At 40.6% G+C, this 24,120-nt stretch overlaps 1 protein-coding gene and 1 pseudogene across 6 annotated transcripts in view; one reads left to right on the top strand and one right to left on the bottom strand.

Moving 5' to 3' along the window:
• Ankrd44 (ankyrin repeat domain 44) overlaps positions 1–24,120 on the top strand; it is a 295,040-nt gene that overhangs the window by 246,304 nt on the left and 24,616 nt on the right. For all 6 annotated transcript variants that reach the window (XM_074071329.1, XM_074071327.1, XM_074071326.1 and 3 more), the window contains exon 17: positions 14,143–14,214. In XM_074071329.1, coding sequence (XP_073927430.1) covers positions 14,143–14,214 — 72 coding nt within the window. The remainder of the gene's footprint in view (positions 1–14,142; positions 14,215–24,120) is intronic.
• Positions 19,667–20,300, bottom strand: LOC109688913 (protein tyrosine phosphatase type IVA 1 pseudogene; annotated as a pseudogene).

Genomic DNA, 24,120 nt, shown 5'->3' with positions numbered 1-24,120 from the left:
TGTTAAAGTGGACCTCTGTAGAAGTGAGGTAGCCATGATTTCTCAGTCTCAGAGCTTAAGAAGGGTTTATTGGAAATCCAGTGGGAGTAACTGATTTTCTAATCTTGGAACGACATGGTTATGTCTGCTCTGTCTCTTGTCCTGCTAGAAGGGGAGAAAGGTACCTTCTTAAGTTCTCTCAGGCTTCCCTTGAAAACAGTTAATTGTGGAACAGTAAGAGGAGGAGAGTGCTACAGGCATTTACAAGGGATGTAAGACTTTTGAGGGCTTGTATTAGGGGCGGGGCTGATTAGAGGAGTCAAAGTATAATTTTTGAAAAATTAAAAACATGATTCACATAGAAACTTGTATTAAAGTTTTTTAAAAACTCTATTAAGGGAACCAGTAAGATGCTGAAGCTACTCAAAGACCATTTGAGGAGCAGAGCATTTATAGGCACTTTAGTGGAATAAGGTTGCTAGGTCAGATACAAAGCTGGCTAATGTCCTAAAGGGCAGTCAGCTGTAATCTCTGGAGTTTTCTTTTCTACCAGACAGAAATAATTTGTATCTCTGCTGGAAACAAATCTACAAGTTACCACGTAACTTCACAGAGAATGAGCCCTTTAAAACACTATACTATAAAATTAATCCTTGGGTGGGCCTGTTAAATGCTTTTGAAAGGACCTGGAACTACTCTCATTGTCTTATGTCCAAGTTTCAGGATATAGGGAAGTAGATCAGTGATAAGTACAGGCCTAGCATATGTAAGACCCTGGGTCCTATACCCAGAACCACCAAAAATAAAACAAGTGTTTTCTTGACAGTGGGGAATACATCAAGTACTTCTTGATGTTTACCCCCTCCCTGCTCTGCATCCTCAACTCTTTACCCATTTTTTTTTCTTTTATTATTCATATGTGCATACAAGGCTTGGTTCATTTCTCCCCCCTGCCCCCACCCACTCCCTTACCACCCACTCCGCCCCTTCTCTCTCCCCCCCACTCCCTCAATACCCAGCAGAAACTATTTTGCCCTTATTTCTAATTTTGTTGAAGAGAGAGTATAAGCAATAATAGGAAGGAACAAGGGTTTTTGCTGGTTGAGATAAGGATAGCTATACAGGGAATTGACTCACATTAATTTCCTGTGCGTGTGTGTTACCTTCTAGGTTAATTCTTTTTGATCTACCCTTTTCTCTAGTTCCTGGTCCCCTTTTTCTATTGGCCTCAGTTGCTTTTAAGGTATCTGCTTTAGTTTCTCTGCATTGAGGGCAACAAATGCTAGCTAATTTTTTAGATGTCTTACCTATCCTCACCCCTCCCTTGTGTGCTCTCGCTTTTATCATGTGCTCAAAGTCCAATCCCCCTGTTGTGTTTGCCCTTGATCTAATGTCCACATATGAGGGAGAACATATGATTTTTGGTCTTTTGGGCCAGGCTAACCTCACTCAGAATGATGTTCTCCAATTCCATCCATTTACCAGAGAATGATAACATTTCGTTCTTCTTCATGGCTGCATAAAATTCCATTGTGTATAGATGCCACATTTTCTTAATCCATTCGTCAGTGGTGGGGCATCTTGGCTGTTTCCATAACTTGGCTATTGTGAATAGTGCCTCAATAAACATGGGTGTGCAGGTGCCTCTGGAGTAACCTGTGTCACAGTCTTTTGCTCTTTACCCATTTGTAATAATGGCTGATTAGCATAGACCTTCCCTTTTTTCTTTCTGTCCTTTACACACACACACATGCCACCATCACCACCTCACATATGTGTAACCCAGGAATCCAAAGAGAGAAATAGAATAAAAGAAAACCCAACTGCCTCTTCCACTGATATAATACAACATTACATTGAACTTACTGCTGAGATACTTTGAGATACTCTGCAAAATTCAGAAGTTATGTTGGCACAATTTAGATTAGTTCACTCACTATGACTATCAAGGACATAGCCATGTTTTGCCATACTGAAATTTCCTTGCAGCATCCATTGCCAGATCCAAATGGGCTTGCAGCACTCCCACTCAAGTTCTGAGTAGATGGCTGAATATTCTGATAGTACCAGTGACCTAGGCATTCACTTTGTGTCTCAGGTTGGTGCTTCTGGAATTTCCTGGTGGCTGCAGCTTATTGGTGTTTCCTAACAGATGTTCTCTGGCATCCCTTTCAGCACTCTCTCTTTTCTATCTTGTCTCCAAGACATAAACATTCTTTCTGTCCTTTGGCTCACCATCCATGCAAAAGAATGAGACCAAATTCAGTTATAGGAACCTATAATACCAAAGAGAATGTTTCTTTATTGAGGCCTATTATGCCTTCTGATTCTGTTTAACCCAGATATGGTAATGTTATATTTTTATTTTGCTTAGGAAAATTGAATTTGAGAATTCTCACACTAGCTAAACCATTTAGCTGCTGTGGGACCTTCAAAATAATAAGGAAACACTTTATTTTTTTTTTTTTTTCGTATTTGGGAAGGCTTCTGCAGTTACTCCTTCAAGTTAATTAAAATCTTTAAACTCTTTATAATCACTTTTGGTTTCTTGTATCCTTGGGTCACTCAATGCCTCATCCCTGATGACTGTGACTTAATTCTTATGAGTCAGTCTTAATACTCTGGCACTCCTATGACAAGATGAAGAGAATCACACTCTTATTACTTCAGAAACCTATTATCTGGCATTACCAGGACTGAAAAAACCAGAAAATATGTTTGGAATTCTTTTAATGGCATCTCAGCTTCTTCAAAGCATCCATCATATCAGAACTTATTTTGATACTGATTTTAGATTTTCTTTACATATCCCCCACTACTCGTGGCTAACACTACCTAACTTGGGGTATATAGTGAGACCCTGTCTCAAAAATTTATTTTGCTATAAGTCTTCATTACCTCTCTATGAGCTCTGAAATTTAGAAGAGCAGAGGATCATCTCCCAATATTATGATACCAGCACCTCACAGCAGTAAAGTGACATTGTGATTTAGAAAGGCATGCTGATCCTATAGCACTTCTCATTTTACTAGGTCATATTCTGTGAAAGGTCAGATTTGTTTATTTGATAATTGGTTGGTTGTTGTTTTATAATATTATATTTTAAGAGCAAAATTAAGAGGAAGATACAGGGAGTTCCCATATTACCCCCCACACACCCATATATGTGCATAACCTTTCTTATTACCAACACCCCCCCATGCCAGAATGGTATATTCAGTGCAATTTGCATACGTCGAGCCCACAGTTTACCTAGGGCTCACTCTTGCTACTGTATATTCTATGGGTTTGGGCAAATGTAAACAGCATGTGTCCACTGTTACAGTGTCATAGAGAGTGTTAGTACTACCCTTAAAATCCCCTGTGCACTGACTTTTATTTTCTTTCCCTACTACTCTAGGTTTTTAAATGTAACAATGACAGTGTCATTCAAATTGTTTTTCTAAGGGGAAAATCCATCCAAAATGTAAGAACAGCAAAGTTAATTCTGCAAAGTTAAAGCAAGTAAGCAAAGTTCTCACCTTGTAAATAATCCCACTAATGATCTCTCATTCAACATATTTAAATTCAATTAAAAAAACATTTAGTGAATGCCTACTGTGAGGGACAGGTGGTCCCTTCCCATAAGGAATCTGAAATGTTATGCCATGAGGAAATGCATTGAGCCAGTAGGAAAATCAGTCAGATGGTGTTACTGCTTTATGAAAGAATACTAGTCATGGAAACATTACCTCTCCAGTTTTCAATGGGAAATAAAGGAGTCTTAGTACAACCATCTCAGCTTTGAATACAACTTTATCTTTTCTTTTACTAGAGTAATGTTTCTTTCTTATAGAAAGTTTAGACTATTTGGAAAGGAGGAAGTAATAAATCAAAACGTCCACTCCCACCACCCCCAATCATTATTCACCTTTTTGGTGAATTTCTTTCAATTCTTCTCCACATGTTTTATCTTTCACATACATGTGATAACATTAAATAAATTAAATTTTGTACCCTGATTTTTTTTACATAAAATGTTATGACATATCTTTTCCCAATAGTATTAAAAACTCTTGGTAAACATTTTATAGCTAAATAATATTCAGTTATTAGAGGAGCATAGTTTAACCATTGTTCTGAAATTTAGGTTATTTATACCAATTACTGGATAGCTTTGAGCTCAAAACCTTCTCAGCATGGAGTCTCTGAAGCAGGATTGCCGGGTCAAACTATATGAATATTTGCAGAGCTCTTGCAAGGTAATTTTGAGCACTTTGCATTTTGCATCTTGTATTTATCTTTATCTTACACATACGACAGGCTCCTCTGCTTTTAATTGGCAAGGAAATCACTAGGAACTGAGTGCACACTGGAGGGAGGAGATAAGCAGTCATCAAAATCAGGTCCCAAGAAGAATTGGAAGTTTAATCTAGCTGAGCTTCCAGTAGCAGTCTCCTTAATGTGTGTTATCCCCTCTTAATATTGCATAGACCTTGAATTACACAAGTGGAGGAAGTTAATGGTTCCTTCTTAGGGAACTGGGGGATGGGTGAGGGGAGACAGAAATTAAAGTAGATTAGATTCATACCTTTCTAGAATCACCAAGGTTTGAGTCATTGTTGTTAATGACAGTTTCAGTAAACACAGCTTTTTCTAATAGCTGTCGGGGCTGTGAGCAGAATCATGAGGAGATAGTCAGGTGTGCCATCACAGGGACACTGGGTTACTTGGGCCTGGCTGAGAGTATCTGTGATTGTGCACAAAGGCCTAAGCACATGTGCCTGGCAAATCACACCAGTTCTAACTTAAAGGCCTATGGGGTTTCCTGAGCACTAACCAGGGATCCTTTGAAAGGAGGGTGTTGACACAGCTGGGGTGGTCTGAAACTTTTGCAGACCTAGCCCTCCTCCTGAATGGGTCCAGGGCCAGGTCCCAGTTTGGGGATTAGCACTGGCTTCACAGTTGAGTAAGAAGTAGTCACAGAGTTGCCCAAATAGCATTTCATTTTTAAGCACAGACAAGTGGAATGTGAAATAGAATTTCTGACAGAGGTGCCAACTTTCCAGTGGCCTTGGCCTGTTTCCAGCCCTTCACAGACTTAAAGGCTCATGAATGTCTGCTCAGTCCTCCATGCTTAAAGATCAAGACATTCATTTTCAGACCTCTTCTCACAGCACCTCTTTGTCACTGTCTTCTTGGATATTTTCTGGCTCTTCCTGTCTCTCCTATTTGTGGACACAAGCTGTGGAATTGGAGTCTAACCCAAGCAACTGGAGAGAGGGTTAACTCACAGACCCACTGGCCACACTCTTCTGTTTTCACAGTCTGAGCCATATTTACTTTCTGTTTTCTTAACTAGCACATTTTCAAGCTGGTTTAGTTGAGCTTGAGGTCTCTTAGGACCCCTGAAGTTTTCCCTGCCATTTTTTCAAATAGCCAATCATAATTTACATCATTTAATAAAGCTTCTATTTCTAGCTCACGTATAACACTTCTGTGTTCTCTCATAGATTTCAATAATCAGATTGGTGTTTTGTTAACCCAGAAGCCAGTGTGCTTACCACTGAGTTCATATATGTTCCTGATTCTGTTATCACAGAGTCACTTCATAAAAGAAATCTGCCTAGCATATTTGCTGCCTTTGTATCCAGGACTTTGAGATGCTCTTTCTGTGAGCCTTCCAGTCCTGAGGAAATGCCTCCAGATTCAGAAAATGTACTGGGGATTGTTGTAATCTCAAATACAGTAATCTTCTCAGGCTTAAAAAACAAAAAATCTATTTCGAGCTAGACTTAGTGATCTGCACCTGTAGTCCTAGCACTTGGAGGCTGAGGCAGGAAGATTGTTTGAGCCCAGGAACTGGAGACCAGCCTGAGCAACACAGACAGAGCCCAGCTCAAAAGCTAAAAATCTACTGAGCATCCCAGCTACCCCTGCTCTGTGACCCAACCTACAGATAAGGTGGTTGAAAGTCAGTTTGCTTGTCCTCTCTCCTTTCTCTCCACTCCCCTGCAGACACCCATCTTCACTTGTCTGTGAGAATTGGAAATGACTTTAACCCCAAATCTTCTGGGGTTTTTTCTACCCAAAGAGAGTTTGCCAGTGAACTCGTGCTAGTAGGAGGAGACTACGGAGGAACAAGTGGCATCAAACAGTACTAATATGTATGTAGAAAATTCAGAATTGTTTGATCAATTAAGAAAAGAAGCAATTTAGAGACTTTGGAGATAATAAGGAACAAGACTTCTGGGCACAGTGGCTCATGCCTGTAATCCTAGCTACTTGGGAGGTGGAGATTAGGAGGATTGCACTTTGAGGCCAGCCCCCATCTTAACCATAAGGAAGCTGGGCATGGTGGCCTGAGCCTGTCATTCCAGCTGCAGAAAGTGTAAGTGGGAGGATTGTGGCTCAGGCCAGCAGGCATAAATATGAGATGCTATCTCAAAAATAACCAGACCAAAAAGGACTGAGGGCAAGGCTCTAGTGGAAGAGTGCCTGCCTAGCAAGTGCAAAGCCATGAGTTCAAACCCTAATACTGCCTCTAAAAAAGAATAAGAGTAAAAAGGCAAGGTGAAGTTTTTATTGAGGCAGCCATTTTAATGGACAGAGGACAATCCTTGGAATGAGTGCAAATTTCACTGTGCCAACCAAAGACTGTGATGACACATTGGATATGTACATATTGGATTTATTGCATATTGGATGTATGAGTACAGTTCAGTGTGAACTCCTGGGATGCATAAATATTGATGATAAGCCTGCACCTATATTGATGAAATAGACTGAAAGGAAAGTGAAACTAATTGTTTTATATCAGATCTATGAAATTGTATCCTCTGGTGCATAACTACGAGCTCTGTGCAGCACACCGCCTTTTACAATGCTGCTTCTTTGGTTCATATTCTGAGCTATAACTGTTTCAGAAGAACCATTCCATTTCTGATTTCAGCAAGGCAGGTAGAGGTTGATCACTGTGGAGCAATGTTATTTTCCAGGCATATTGCAGGTTCTAGCTAAATTACAAATTGTACAGTGAGTCATGTTTTGGGTTCTCTGACCCTCTCTGGCCTCCATGTGCCTCGAGGGGGGAGTTTACTGAACAAATTATCTGAGCAGTGATGAGTTTTTGCCTCATCCTTGGGACTTGATACTTTTAAGACCAAATCTTAACATAGACAGGAAAATTAACTCAAATTGCAAATGCCAGTTTGGAATGACTTTCAAAATATTTCTCCCCACTAATTCCACATTGTCTTCTTAACTAATAAGGAAAAATCATTCAAAAACCGGAGACACTTAGAGAAGCCAGATTCCAGTTAATGTCTTTAGTGATTGCTGTTCAACTAAGATGAATACTTGATTACTCCTTAGGGAACAGAAACAAATCTGAAAGATTAAAAGAGATGTGAACCAAGTGGGGTAGCTCACACCAATAAGCCAAGTTATTCAGGAAGATCAGGAGGATCACAGTTTGAGGCCAGCCCATGCAAAAAGTTAGCAAGACCCCATCCCAACCAATAGCAGTGTGTGATGGTGTGTGCCTGTCACTCCAGCTTGCAGGTAGTGTGCATAGGAGGACCACAGCATAAACATGACCGCCCACCCCAAATAACTAAAACAAAAAAGGCTGCTGTTCCTGCCTAGTAAGTGTGAGGCCCTGAGTTCAAACCCCAGTACTGCCAAGAAAGAAAGAAGGGAGGGGAGGGATAGAGGGAAAAGAGGGAAGGAAGGGAGGGAGGGAGGGAGGAAGGAAGAAAGGAGGAAGGAAGGGAGGAAATAGTGAGGTTAGAGTTATAAAAAGGCTTACATATTTAACACACACACAGTTTGTTACTCCCATTGTTGACGCTTTCTATCAAATATCAGGGAAGAGTTTAAGCCTATCAGTTGATTGGTTGCATTGTTACTTTTGTTAAGAACATGAGTTTTTCTGGGTGTGACTGAGCATGCCTATAATACCAGCACTGGGAGGCTGGGTAGAATTGTAAACTCAAGGCCAGCCTGGGCTCCATAAAGAGACCCTGTCTCAAAAAAAAAAAAAAAATCTTAAAGAAGAACATGGATTTTGAGTTGGAGCTAGGCTCCATTACCTGTTCTGTCGTTTACTGGCTACAGAACCTAAGGATGTTACTTAATAGGCTACGTCAAGCTGGTTGAGACGACCCATGTGAGCCTACGGAGGAGTTCTTGGCTCACAGGAAATGTTTAGTGACACCTGGCTGCATCAGTGATAGTGCTCATCTTCATGATCATCACCATCTCATTCACCTTGTTTCCCTCCTGGCTCTGTCCTCTCTTCCTTTCCCTTTGCACACTTTTCCTCTTCCAAACCCTTCAATATTGGGATTCCTGGGGTTATATCCTAAACCTGTTTCCCTGACAATCTTGTGACATGGGAGCTTCATATAACAGCCACTGTGATGATTCTCAAATCTAACTTTACCCAGCTCTCCTTCTGGGCCTCCCCTCTGCTCCCAGGTACCCACTAGAGTGTCCCAGCGCCCTTCAAAACAAAATTCAATGCATTTTTCCTTCCCCATCTTCGTGCTGTTTGTTTCTTCTCTTAAAGAAAGCATCACCATCTACCCTGATGCAAAAGCTAGAAAACTGGATGTCATCCTCAACTGCAATCTTCCCCGCCGCCACCTCCAACATTCAACTAATGAATTGTGTCCATTGCCTCTTCTATACTATAAGTTCCATGTGGGTAGGGATCACATGAGAGCTGTAATCTCAGAACCTAGCACAATGCTCAATAAGTAACTGTGGACTGAAGTAGTAAAAGAGTGAATGTAACTCTTTGTGGCACTGGAGTTTGAACTCAGAGCCTCACACTTGCTAAACAGGTGCTCTACTACTTGAGCCATACCGCCAGACATTTTTTGCTTTAGTTATTTTTTTTAGGTAGGATTTCACATTTTTATTTGGGGCTGGCCTCATACCTCAGTTCTCCTACATATGGCCTCCCATAGCTGGGATCACAGGTATGTACAACCTCATTGGACATCCTGATTGAAATGGGGTCTCATAAATTTTTTGCCCAGGCTAGACTCAAGCCATGATCCTCCTGATCTCTGCCTCCTGAACACCTGGGATTACAGGCATGAGCTTCCACATCTAGCCAAAATGAAACTCTTGAATATGCCCACTTCCTCCCATTTCCATTGCCTCTTCTGCAACTCAGGACACCATCAGTTCTCATTGACTTATTTATTCATGATTAAGAATGCAACGTTTGAAATAGCCTAACTGGTCTCCCTGCTTCTAGGACTGCAATCCCAAGCCCAGCACCACTGTTGATCATTGTTCACACTGTAGATGGAATGATTTTTTTCTTAAATAAAAGCCAAGAGTCTGATCACGATCATGCTTGTCCCTTGCCAAAAGCACTTAAGTGACAATAGCTGTCCTTTTTGATGCACAGATTTATGACTATTCTCCTAAAAAGAGAGGTCTCCTAAAAAAGATGTCTGAGACTGTACACTAATTATATGATCACCCTGTGCCTAATCTGTGTTCTGCCTCATTGCTCTTCATTGATGCCTCGCCTCTCTACATTAGTCTTATTGAGCTTCTGAAACTTTTCAAATTTGTTGTACTCACTTTCTCACATGCTCTTCCCCTGCCTGGAACATCCTTCCTGTCTCTCCTTGCCTGGCTGACTTCTACCATCTGGTCTCAGGCTAGATACTATTTTACAGAGGAGTCTTCCCGGACCCTAATTTTATGTCAGTTGCTTCTTTGTGCTCCCATAGCATCTTGTACTTCCCATCCTAGCTCTTGCCTCACTGCTTTAATTGCCTGTTAACTTTTGTGGGTTCTCTGCTAGCTTCTCAGCTCTGTCAGGTCAGCGACCACAGGTGCTCACTGCACAGTTGAATTCTGGTGCTTAACCCCAGCTTCTGCATATGGATGGCTCTCAGAAGAATTTCTGAACGAATGAAGTAAAGCATCACGTGCTGGTAGAATGATGAAACCTTGCATGTGAAAAGATCTTATTCCATAGCAAAAGTTAAAGGAGAATGCCTAATGTGTGGCTATAAACGGTAGATTGTCTTCAGCGTGTCTGTGATAGCAGGGAAATAAGTCTGTGTCCCTTTGATTAAAAGTTCATTGTAGGACAGGATTTGGAGTTGGGACACACTGTCAATTCCAGGAAGTCTTGCAGGTGATAGTGTAAAACAAAGAACAAACAAACAAAAAAAAGGCAAAGGACAGATGTTGACTGGCCTTATCAAGCAGGGAAGGCGACTTTTATTTGAAATATGTAAGAGAGATGGGTTTTTAAAGTTAGCTCCTTTGAAGTTAAAATTAAATTTGTTTTCATATCCTAGGTTGTTTAAGTTCCAAATTCTATTCTCACACTAATAAGGAACAAACACAAACTATCGCCTGCTTCCAATATAATTATTTATAACTTAAGAGTTACTAATTTTTATACTGTCATTTGATCTACCAAATTCCTAACATCATAGTATTTTGTCCCACATTTATGGGCTAGTAAGGAATTCCATACCTATATCAGGGCCTATGGACATCATTTTACTGATTAAATAAAAAAAAGTAGGAACTTTTTTCCAAATAGAAATGTCTTTAGTGTTTTTTTGATTATAATGACAATACGCCTTCACTATGAAAGAAAGAAAGGAGTGGGGGAGGGAGGTGGGGAGGAAGGAGGGAAGGAAGACCAAGAAATATAAAGGAGGGCTGGTGCAGTGCCTCACGTCTGCAATCCTGGCTACTCAAAAGGCAGAGATCAGGAGGATCTTGGTTCCAGGCCAGCCAGGCAAAAAGTTAGCAAGACTCCATCTCAACAATAGCTGGGCATGGTGGCATGCATCTGCCTACCTAGGATGTAAGAAACATAAATAGGAAGATAGTGGTCCAGGCTGGCTTGGCCAAAAAATGAGAGCCCCTACCCCAAAATAACCAAAGCAAAAAAGGGGTAGGGATGTGACTCAGGTGGTAGAGCATCTGCCTAACAAGTGCGAGACTCTGAGTTCAAACTCCATCCTTCCAAAAAAGGAAAAAAGAAATATGAAGAAGAAAATAAAACCTACCTATTATCTCACGTTTAGGTTATTGTGCTCACCATTATAGTGTCATTCCACACATAATGACTTTCAAATGTGATTTTTACTTGGTAAGTGTGAGGACTTCCCAGGAGAAAAACAAAGTGTATTTTTAGGAAAATTTGCTTTTCTGTGTTCTGAGTGACTTCTTCATCATGCTCATTAAGAACATTCCTATAAAAGTCTGCATCATCTTTGAGCCATTCAGGTTTCATTTGTAGGAAACAGAAACCATGCTACCTGTTTTAATCAGAAAAAGCTATAATTTTATAAGATGATTTTTACAAGAATATTGGAAGATCTAGAAAAGCAGACTGTGGGCTGGGCCTCCAGAAACAAGCCTTGAACCAATGCATGCGCTGGACTTCCCTTCCCGTGATCAGCGAGAGAATACTGACTCTGTAGACTGATCACCTTGCTGACATGCAGAGGTTCTTGTCACCACCACTTCCATTGCCTGTAGAGTTACAGAGCTTTGTGACTGGATCCACACTTCCCAAAGGTGATTGCCTACCCCCAGGCCCCTTGCCTCTCTCCCTCACTGGAAGGTAAAAGCACAAACCCAACTCCACAAGCCTTATCCCTATCAGATCCCACACTTCCTCTGCCTCACATTGTTTTCAAAAAGCTCACATTAAGTGCACTTGACTGGCAGGATTTAAATCACCCCTGGAACCTTTGCTTGAAGGACCCTGGGAAGTGTAATTCATAGTTGTGTAGCCTCTGCAGATGGGGCAGCCCCAGCCCACAAGACAGGAGGCTGGAGTGGACGGACTGCTGCCATATTCACCACACATCAAAGCTCTGAACAGTGCATCTGAGCTCCTTTTGGGTGCACCACTACCTGAAGAAGAACTTTAGGGCAAGATAAAGAGGGACAAATATCTGAAGGGTGATGCATACCACTATGATTTATTCATCTCTCCTGATCACTAGTTGTTTCCTTTTTTGTATTTTCATAATAGTGTTTTGATAAATTGCTCTTGTCAGAGTCACTTATAGCCTCCTCCATTTTGCTATGCTCAGTGGTTAATTCTCTGGCCTCATTTCACTGGACCAGTCAGGACACATGACAGGTCAGCTTGTTCTCCCCCCTGTTCTTCACTTGGTTTCCAGAACCTCATGCTCATTTGTCCTGACAGCTCACTGCTCAGTTGAAAGCTTCTTGCCAGCTCCTCATCTCTCCGACCCTTAATATTGGGCATTCCAAGACTGAGTCCTGGGACCCAGTCTCTTCCTTGTTTAATTTACCTTGACCTTAAACACCTTGAACTCCAAAATTGATACACCCACTAGCTTCCTACTTCAGATCTACTTTCAGATGCTTTCTAAACGTCTCAAATTTTTTGAGACAGGGTTTCACTATGTGTCCCTAGCTGGCTTTGAATTCATGATCTTCCCACCTCAGCCCCCTAAGCACTGGGGTTATAGATTTCAACACCATGCCTGGCTTCCCACCCCACTCCCCACACACATTCCACTCACAGTCTTCCTTTTCAGCATCTCCACTTGCCCACTTAGGACAAAACCCAGGAACCATCCTTGGCTTCTTTCCTTCTCTTACATTCATGTTCAGTCCATCACCAAATCCATCAAACTCTGTGGATTCACCTCCCCAAGTATCCACAATCCAACTATTTCTCTCCATCCCCACTGTTTCCTGCTGGTCCACACCTCTCTGCGACTATTGCCTCAGTGCCTGCACAGCCTCTGTGCTTCCATCTTTGCCTCCCCGGAGTCTGACCATGTCACTAATTTCCACCTCAAAATCCTGACAACCTACAAGGCTCTTTCTGACACTCTCCCCTCCTCTACTGTCACCATCCTTCTGATTTCCTCCCCTGCCATTCTCCTCTTTCTTCACTTTGTGTTCCTTACAAGTCTATCCCTGAGCCTCTCCTGGTGATTGTTGGCACTTCTGCTTGAATGCTCTGCTCCAGATAGCCACAGGCACTCATTTCACTCAAGTCCAGGCTCGGCCATCACCCTGCTCGGCCATCACGCTCTGATCGCACTGCTTAAAGTTGTGAAATGATCTCCCTCGGAGCCCTCCCGCCTCTTCCTCTCTGCTTCATTTTTATCTATTGTACTTTGTACTTTCTAATGAACTACTCACCTCCTTTCTTTTATTTCACATCCTCTTCCATGAGAAAAGTGATTTTTCAAGATTTTAATGTTAAATCTTCAGTGCATTGGACAGTCCATTGTACATGGTAATCATTTGTTAAATGAAAACATTTCTTTATACCTGCCTCATTATGTACTTATCTAATAATTTATTGGGAATTAAAGGATCAAAGGTATACATAAATTGCTCAGAAAGGTTTTAACAATTTTTTCTCCACAGTAGTCCTTGAGAATGTCATCTTCCTGACACCCTTGCCAGCACCATGCCCTGGTCACACTGATATTTCTATTGCTTGTACACACCGTGTTTATCCACTCTGGATGATTTTCATTGAATGCATCCCTCCTTCCAGTTCTCTCCTACCACTCGTCTGTCTGTTTAATTCTTCTTATTACTCAGGATTCACTTTAAATATTTCTGCCTTGGAGATGCCTTCCCTGACGGCTGGCTCTAAAGTGACCTCCCGTCACTGCATATTACATCACCCCTCTTTATTTTCATGACGACATACATGCTATAACATTCCGGACACTTTCTTATTTATATATTTAACTGTTTGTCTATGCTTCTTTTTCTGAAGTGTAAGCTTCATGAGAAAAAGGGCCTTGTTTACCTTTCAACACTATCTCCAGTAGGTGTGTGTTGGGTAATGGAATGCACGATGAGTATTAGTAATTTTTTCATCATTACCGATCACGAGGTGAAAATGGATTTAACATGCACTATTTTTCTGGATTGATGAAGCTGACTATCTTTTCAAGTATGAGACCCTTTTCGAATAGCAAACGCCAAAATGATCTAAAGGTTTAAATGTTCAGTGGTATATTTGTTTTAGACACATTACTGTATTTGATTTTTCATATTGCTGTTTAACTCCCTAATTTCTTAAGTTTCTCATTTATGCTGAAATTAGTATTCAGAAAGTATGATTCCTTTTGCAAAATGAGGCTTACTATGATTGTTTCCTTTTTATCTCCACAGCTTTTGGAAAGAACCAACACTGGTTTTGAAGAATCAGATTCCGGTGCTACCAAGAGTCCGCTCCACTTGGCTGTAAGTGAATGCTGTGGGCAGCTTCGCCTGTTACAAAGAGAATCCAGGCATTCCTAGGCTGCACTTACTGTGTAAGCTTGTATTAGTGATAGTGAAAGAGGTACAGGGTTAAAGGCACAGGCTATGGAGGGAAAGATGGTGTCTCTTTCTAGTCCCATCTTCACCAGCTTGGGACCTTAGATATACATACCTACCCTGTCCTGAGCCTGAGTTTCCCATCTGTAAAGTAAGGACAAATGAAAAGATACAATGTATGTAAAGTCTTTACCACAGTGTGATAACTTAATAAGTTATCATTACAAAATTTAACCATTATAGCTCACACAAACCAAGACCTCCGCTGCACATGTGGACATGTACACACACGCGCGCACACGCGCATTTTATGTGCAGTGACATCAGTCATCCCTCCTTGTTCCTGGAGGTGGAGTTGGAGTGAAGAAGGTGGGTAGATAATGTGATATTTGTATGTAGAGCTCTGTGCCCATTGGCTCTCAGTGCAGGTTGCTCTACAGATTGCTCTTTAGAAGCCCTGCCCAGCCTTCTGTTGTGCTGGAGGAAGTTTCTCCAAAGCTGAGCATTTTCAAACATGGCCCTAGGCCATCCCTGACAGGATTCTCATGTTCTTTGAAAGTGAGGTCAATTGCACTGCCACGCCTGCTACTAATCTAAGAAGAGAGTTCCTTGGCTTCCAAAAATTCTATCCTGTCTCATTCTTTTTTTTTTTTTCAAAAATCATTTGCTGAGTGTTTACTGTGTGCCAGGTACTCTTCTGAGCTCTCGGGTCTCCAGTGACAGAAAGACAGGTAAGGCCATTGGAAAGACTGGGCTTTGGTAGTTCTGCTGCTGGCAAGGCCAAGGGAGGGCACAGAAAGAGGAAGTCCGAGCTGCCATGCTTCTCATTAGCATTTTACCTGGACAGGTAAAATTAACAATTTACCTGTAAATGGAAGTGAGTGAATTAGTTCAGGATTCTAAAGACACTTTAGAATTTCTTCATTTCTTTGCTAGTTGCGTGATTTTGGCCAAGTACTTACTCTCTTGTGTCTCATGAGATGAGGGGAATAGCGGTACCCCATCAAGGGCCATTGCAGGGATGGCATCAGGAATGCGTGTAAATCCATCAGAACAAAGCCTGATGGCAGATAGGCCCCATTGGTTAGCTTCATTCTCATCTTTATAAGCATGAATATCACTCTTTCTTTCGACATATACTGACTGTGGCTAGCACCAAGCATCCTCTAAGAGCTGGAGATGTTGCAGTAAAGAAAACCCAGCCCCTGTCCTTGTAGAATTTCCCATCTAGGGGAGCCATTGGGCAAGTAAGTACGTAGCACAACAGATGGTGGTAAGTGCTACAAGAGAAAATGAAATGGGATCCATGAGATGGAGACTGGCAGACAGGGTGCTATTTTACATAGCGTCGAACCTCACATTTGAACAGAGACCTTGAGAGCTACTCACAATGACAGCTGACAGAAGAGGGTTCTGTGCCCAAGGGCAATGTCCCAGGCTGAGAACATGCTTGGCATGTCCACAGGACAGAAAAGAAGCCACTGTGGCTGGAGCAGAGTGGTGGTGAGGTCACTTGTGGAGGGAATTCTGATCTATTTGGAGGGAGCATGGAGTCAGGGAATAGCTGCTACAGATCTCACAGGACTTCTCAAAATTGTGAGAACTTTGACTTTTACTCTGAGCAAAACAGGAAAAAAACAGGAAACCGTGTGAACAGATTTGCAGAGACAAATGACATGGTATGACTTTTGCTTTAAAATGACCACTTTAACTTCTGCACTGAATTGTAAGGGAGCAAAAGCCAAAGCAAGACAACCAGGCAAGAGATGACAGTGACTTTGATGAGGGCGATCAAAGTAGACATGCTCTAAATACTAAGACTTTAAAACAAATTGCTTCAAGAACCCCACAAGTATGTCTGTCTCATTCTCCAGGTGACTCTGTAGCAGTTAATTTGATAAAACCCAGGCAAAGCACATGATTTCTCAGGTGGCGTGTTCTCTTAGGGACATGGAACCACATGTGCCTAGGCCTCACTGCAACAAGAGGCCCAGCCTACCTTGAATTCTATTTCCTGGCTGAATGATAACAGGGTTATCAGCCCAGTGAATTTCATGAACACTTCATCCACTTGAAAAAACTAAATTAAGAAACAAGGTTATTCAAATGCAAGGTTGCAGCTGTTGAGATTTCCAGATGGACCTGTGGTTTCCATGGATTCTGTTGATGTCCCATCCTTTCCCCTCGTGGCTCTTAGTTGCTATCTAAAAAGATTCGTAGAGCATTGAGCCCTGTATAGCTATCCTTATCTCAACCAGCAAAACCCCTTGTTCCTTCCTATTATTGCTTATACTCTCTCTACAACAAAATTAGAGATAAGGGCAAAATAGTTTCTGCTGGGTATTGAGGGGGGGGAGCGGGAGGGGGTGGAGTGGGTGGTAAGGGAGGGGGTGGGGGCAGGGGGGAGAAATGAACCAAGCCTTGTATGCACATATGAATAATAAAAGAAAAATGAAAAAAAAAATAAATAAATTGCACTGATAAAAAAAAAAAGATTCATAGAACCAATTTGGGTTATAATATATATACACATGGAAATGTCACAGTGAAACTCCCTGTATAGCTATCTTTTTTTTTTAATGTTAAATCAATGTATTGCTATTTATTTATTTATTTTTTATTTTTATTGTTTTATTATTCATATGTGCATACAATGTTTGGGTCATTTCTCCCCCCTGCCCCCACCCCCTCTTTTACCACCCACTCCGCCCCCTCCCTCTCCCCCTCACCCCCTCAATACCCAGCAGAAACTATTTTGCCCTTATCTCTGTATAGCTATCTTAAACAAACTTTTTTTTTTTTTTTTTTTTTACAAAAACAGAGAAGAGGAAGGCAATAGGCCCTGTCTGGGGTGGGTGTCAGGGGAGGGGAAAGAGCGTGAGGGTGAATATGGTGCAAATATTGTGTACTCATGGATGTAAATGGAAAAATGAGACCTGCTGAAACCGTTTCAGGAATGGGGAAGGAGGGAGATAAAGGTGAATGATGGAGGGGGTGAATTCAACTATGATATAAGAACTTTTGTAAATGTTACATTGTACCCCCAGTACAACAATAATAATAAAAAAAAAAAGAAAAAGGTCCATAGAAATTCATCATGTTTAAGAAATTTAAGTTACCTAATAAGATTTTTAAAAGAAGTTTTTCTTAAAATGATTTAAAAGTTTGGTATCTCCGTTGAAGTCTTTGCTTTATGCATTGTGAAATTCAAGAACTGCAAGCTCAACTAAAGAAAGAAGCATGAATCCTGTAGGTAAATTTGGCCTTTCAAGCATTCTGTCTTAAAAAAGCCTTTTCAAAAGCCTGGTAAAGAAGCAAGAATAGACTGGAATTCTAAAGCTTTCCTAATAAGCAGGGTTCCCTTCATTTTATTTTAACATTCAGCTTCTTTAACACAAGTTAGTGGATTTATTTATTGTTCTGAGGATTAAGGGAGAAAGTGCAGGGGGAAAGGTCTTAAGTCAGCACCTAACTCAAGTACTGTTCTGGACAGTTCTGACTCCCTCCCATCAGCTTCCTTCCTGCAAGATTCTCCTTTCCCCTGGGTCTTCTCATTAAATCTAAATATGTTAGCCATTGTGCTTTGTATATATGCATGTGTTATAAGTTTCCAATTCCATTTCCTAGCCTAAGTCAAATTTGCTGAAATTAAAATGTTTACTGTCATTTATTGTCATAATGCTAAGGAGGCAGCATTTGCAAGTAGCATACAGAAGCTGCTGCTATGGACGTGGGCCCATTTCCCTTTGGTATGGAGTCATGATTTCTTTATAAGCTGAATCAGTGACTACCATTGCAATTTAAAACAGGAAGAAGTATTATGCAAAGTCAATTTCCTATAAGCAGTAGATTTAAGCTGAGAGTAAAGTACAGTGGACTGATTTATACACTGACATAGACACTTCTGCCATCACAGCCCTTTACATGAGATCAGGTGCTCCCCGAGCTGTTTTAAAATCACCTATGGCCTGAGTTGGTAATGGCTGAAACTGGGTGAAGGGTATATGGGAATTCATTCCATTCTCTTTTCTCTCTCTCTGACTGTCTGTCTGATGATAAATGCATTTTGTCATCTGTTTAGATGTTTGTGCTCTCCTAATAAGTTTCTACAAGCTGACAAACAGTGACAAATTATTTCTCCCACAGCACTATGACCACACATTCCCAAACAGTATAAATACAAGGTTGAAGTAATATTAATGCATATCACCATTTTATGAGTTACATTATAAAACAAATGAGCAAGTATCTAAGTATGAAGCTCACAGCTGAAAAAACATTTACTAGATGTCTGCTCAATAACAAAGCATCTCTACCTTTAGAAGTGTTTACTAACTGAAAGACCATACTCTAAACATTTTGTGTAAGACAGGCAGCATTTTACTAAAAGTGCTTAATAGCCCTTTCTCATCCTTTCTTCAGGCTTTCCCTGTTTACTGCCCCTCAGAGTGCAAATGTAAATTAGCTGGAAGGCTTTTTCTGTCTGGAGACATTATTAAGGACATTCTGTAACAATGCCGATTTTCACAATGGCCCTTTCTCTCTGCACGAAATAAGATGTAGAGGCACGCATTAAATAATCACTTGGTCAACAGTTTATTTTAAATCAAAGGTTAAGCAAACCAGACATATACTGGTATGAATGTGAGAGGTATAAATGTAAAGTCAGCAGAAAAATAACCAACTAGGCCTCGCAGTGTTTGAAATGACTGAAGGAATATAACACGTAAGGTCGAGTGTTCTTAGTTCCTGGAATTTTGGTTCTGTACGATAGTAAAAATATACAAGTATTGTGCTGGATATTTTGGTACCTAATCTTTTTAAATTTCTTATATATTGATAGTATTTTAGTATGGGGACAGATTTAAAGATATAACTCAGGACCACTGAAAGGTCAGTTGGTACAAATGGTAAGCACATTTTAAATACTGAACAGCAAGAATCTTTTGCTAAGTGTCCAAATGGGTTGATTATAACACAGACCTAAAGGTTGTAATTCTGTCAAGCTTGTGGCCTGGTTCAACTGCTTTTCTTTTTTCTTCTTTTTCTTTTCTTTTCTTTTTTTGACAGTACTAGAGTTTGAACTCAGGCCCTCACAAGTATGCTACCACTTGAACCATGCCCCCAGCCCTTTTTGCTTTAGTTATTTTTTGGATAGAATCTTGCATTTTTGCCTAGGCTGGCCTCAAACTGCAATCCTCCCAATCTTCCTCTCCTGAGTAGCTGTGATTATAGGCATGAACCACTGTACCTGACTAAAAGTGCTTTTCAATACTCTTGTGGAAGCTGCATTAGGCTTACTCACCAAGCTGACATGCTGGCTAACACAGACAACAAATTAGATCCTGTTTCAAGTTCGACTGCCAAGGCAATAACATCAGGTACCCCAGCTTTTTTTTTTTTTAAGGAGACAATTGTTTCTATGACCATTGGAATCTTTGAGGAACAGCTGCATTTTAGAATGATACTTCCCCAAATACAAAAGTTGCTTTGTGTTAAAAGCCCCATGCTTCTTTTGCCTTAAGAATTGTACTGCTTGTTGCTAGGGTAACAAGCACTGGAGCTCTCCCAGGGCCTGAAATACAATGGACAGCAATACAGCAACCAGGTTCTGGAGGTGGTGGTGGGTGTGATCAAAGGTCATCATATGCATGTATGAAAATAGAATAATGAAACCCATTAAAATTACAAAAGATATGTAAAAGAGGTTCTTTATGAAACTTAATTTTTATAGCATTTAACCAGTTATCAACAGTCTGGTTGGATTTTGGTGCACCATCAAAAGACCAATGGAGACCATGGATGCCTTCTTTTTCCACAGGAGCAGTGTCATAACTTGCTCCACATACTCTTCCTATTGTGGCAAATCCATATGTCTTAAGCTCCTCTATAAATGTGTTTAAGGTCACATTGGTTGGATTGTGTGTAATAAGGAGTCTCATGTTCTTGAATGTGACTTCCCTGGGTATAGGCAAGTTCATTGGATCCATGTTAATTTAGTTAAAAAACACTCAATAGGGTTGTTACAGAATTTTAAAACTTGGATACAAAAATGATGCAAAGAAACTGAAATCTACTTCAATATGTTCCACTTGAAATTCTCAGTGTGACATTAGGAGCAATGGGAAATGAAATGCACCTCCTATCAAGAAGTAGCAATGCTTTGGTCCCATAACACTGAGGCAGCAGAAAGGAAAGTCACCAAGGTTTATCCCATCCCTGTTAGGACTCTTGTACAATGCTCTGCAGACTTTAACCCCGTACTTCTGTGTCCAGCTTCACCCCTCTTATGGGAGCTTCTTGGTAAAGTAGTCATGCATTTCTATAGTTCATTTATCTGAAGAAAGGTTGTGCTGCTCCTGACAGTAATCTCCATGCTGTTGAGAGGCTCTGTTGTGAGACTAAGAACTCTTCAGAACTGACGGATCTTTGCCCACTGAAGATTGTGGAGGCAGTGGCAGTGGCAGTGGTGGCAGTTTCAGGGTAGAGGGGCAGTGGTGGTCTTTATGGAGTAACGGCTGATGTGGAACACCAAGCCTGTAGCTCAATAAGCCAATATGCACAGAAAAGCCCCCACATTCACTCTTTTTTTGGGGGGGAGTAGTGGGGTTTGAATGTGGCCTGGTACTTGCTAGGCAGGTGCTCTACCATTTGAACCACACCTCAGCCCCTATATTCATTCTTAAAAAGCCCACAGCTCAGAGACCTGGGTCAGCCTGTTCAACTCCAGCTCTATCACACAAGGCTGTACAACCTTGGGAGAGCTGGATGACAGCTCTGCCCTCTGTGTTCTTATGAGTACAATGAAGATAACAGGAGTATCCAAAACCCAGATTGTCGTGAGAAATAAACGAGGTGCAATATGCCCGGTGCATGCTGCCTGACACACAGCAAGGAGTCAGTAAATTCTGAAGTCAGCTATTACTTCCTGCATGTTACTGTTCCATGCAGTTACGACTGGCATACCAAGTATAGACCGGAAAGTTAGACATATAGGAACTTACTTTCCTGTCTCAACTTGAGGCCATGCATGCAATAAAAGAGCAATAGTTCAAAGTAAGTCCCAGAGTAGACCTTCTTACTTCGTAGTTCTGTTAACATCACTTTATCTCTGTGTTGAGCTTCCTATAGAAGGAGTTTAGGTTTTGATTCAATATTTGTCATTTGGTCCTGTTCTATTATGTATAAATACAAAAGTATTTGTTTTAAATTAATTAAATATTGAGGAAGAAGTGTGCCTAAGGCATGGGTTTTAGGTCATAGACTCTGGGTTCAGGTCCTGACTTTGTCACTAGTTAAGTGGTCATGGACAAATGCATTAGCACTACTTGTTTTGTTTTTTATTTTTTAACCTATGAAAAAAGATATTTGCAAAGATTAAATGAGATGCTATAGAGCTGAGCACATAAAAATCCCTCAATAAATCATTGCTATTTAAAACATGTTTTTTATTTCTAATATGAATAAATGATAATATGTGTTATAGTCATTCATTTATTTACCAAATAATTGTTTAGTATCTACAATGTGACAAGCATGATGACAGGATACAGCAGTGAACTGCCCACATAAGTTACCTTCAATGACAAACAATAAACAAATCAACTGATAAGTAACTGCTCTGAGGTGGTAAGAAGTGCTCTGAAGACAAAATAAAGCAGGATAAAAGGGTGGAGAGTGGAGTACAGATCTCCCTGGTCAGGTGGGACTTGAGCAGAAGTACTAGGAGAGCCAAGTGACTGCCTAGGGAAAGAGCTTTCAGTCAGGGGACACAGAAAATGCAGATGCAGTGGTCCACAGGAGGAAATGCATGTCCTTGACTGTGGAGAGGCCAGTGTGGCTGACTAGAGCCAATGAGGGGATTTCCGGTGATAAGCACAGAGGGACAGGATCCTGAGGCCCTAATTGGAAACTTTTGGATTTTGTCACCAATGAAGGAAAAAACAATAGGCTAAGTTTTAAGCCAAAAGTGACATAGGATCCAATTGGGTGTTCAACGAGTTCATCTGGTGGCTATATCAACAGTAGACTGCCAGGAGACAAAGATGGGAAGGGAAGCGTTTGCTGTAATCCTGGCAGAACAGGATGGCATATAGTGAGAAAGAGTAGAGATGGCAGTTCCTCAGAAATGGCCTTGACAGCTGCTACTAGTCACGTGACATCTTTGTGTGAATTAGAACGGGGTTGTGGGTGAAGCCTGAGGATGTAATGATACCTCTGCAGGAGTTAGCAGGATGAGCTTCCTCTCAGCAGACACCCAGGGCCAGGCATTGGAGGCAGAAGGAGCTGTGATGAGGGGGAGAAGGGGCTACTTTTCAGCACCCACTTGCACTGTGGCACTATGGTTTCAGAACCCTTGTGTAATGTTACAGTCTTGAACTTAGGAGTTGGGAAGGTGACTGCAAGGTTTAGGGCCTGAGCAACTATGTTCTTGTTTACTGAGATGAGAAAGGCTGCAGGTAGAGCAAGTTCAAGGAATGAAATTAAGAATTCAGTTTCCAATGCTATTAGCTATTCAAGTGGGAAAGCCCAAGAGGCAGTTGGATGTACAAATCTAGAAGTAAAGAGAGAAATTGGGACTGGGATATCAATTTGGGGTTCATTGCTATGAGTTACTATATGTCTTAATATATTAAAAATAACCCTAAACATTAACAAACATAATGAATGAGAACTTTTAGAAATTTATCAGTACTCTTTATGCCCTCCATTGGAGTCTTTTAAAGATAGTTTTTGTTATTGTTATTAATGTATATTCAGGAAAAGTCACTTAAACCATTTTTAAAAGATAAGGTGAAATAAGTCCATTTGCTCATTTCTCTACCTCCTAGTTCTAGAGATAACCACTGCTAATAGTATCTTTTATATTCTTCTAAAATTGTCTATGCATATAGAAATATATAGGGACATGAATATATATATTCATCCATTTGCTTTTTATATAAATGAGGTCATGCTAAATATACTGTCTGCAACTTCGTTTCTTTTAAAAAACTTTCTATAGATACTGTCAAATCACCTCCACAAAAGTCTGATTGATCTATATTCCCACCAGCCGAGTAAAAGATTGCATTTTTCACAGTCTTAACTAATATTGGACATGACCAAACTCTTTAATGATTGCCAAGATTGTTGAAAAATAGTAATTCAAATTTCCACATGGCTTTTTATCTCTGTTGGCTTTTGCATTTCTTTTTTCTGTGAGCTGCCTTTTCATGCCCTTTGCACATTTTCCTATTTTTTAAAACGGTTTCTAAGAGCTCTTTTTATATTAAGGAAATTAATCACTTGAGCTAAATTTTTTTTCAGATAAATTATGCATTGAGTAATAGCTGCAGTGAAAAATGAAAAGTGCAGGTGATAAAAGAGGGGCCAGAGACTTTTCCTCTTTACTTCTTTACTTCCCTCCCTGACGCTTTCCCCTAGGCAACCTTACCCCCCTTTCTCTCTTTTGTTTTCAATGTCCTTTACCTGTGGAAGGAGGGGCTTTTAGTCTTGATCTTGATATAGTCTAGGCCCTCATAATACATCTAAACTTGGCACTGGTACATATTATACATTTCTATAATTGTTTCTGTGATTTCATTATAATCAATGGAAAAAATAAAAGAAGAAAAAGCAGCAACTATACACAAGATATTATGCAGAGCCTGAGCAATTTATCTCTTTTCATCTCCACGGCAATCCCGGGAGGCAGATTTTATTGCTCTCATTTTATAGATGAGGAAACAAACTTGAAGTGCAATTAAGAAGCCCGCCTAAGATCACGTGGTTAGAAATTAGGCAAGTATTGGATTCTATAGGAAGCTATATTTGCCTCTGTTGAATCCC

The sequence above is a fragment of the Castor canadensis genome, chromosome 4 (assembly GCF_047511655.1).
Source record: "Castor canadensis chromosome 4, mCasCan1.hap1v2, whole genome shotgun sequence".
Lineage (NCBI taxonomy): Eukaryota > Metazoa > Chordata > Mammalia > Rodentia > Castoridae > Castor > Castor canadensis.
This window is presented reverse-complemented; position numbering and strand designations above follow the sequence as displayed.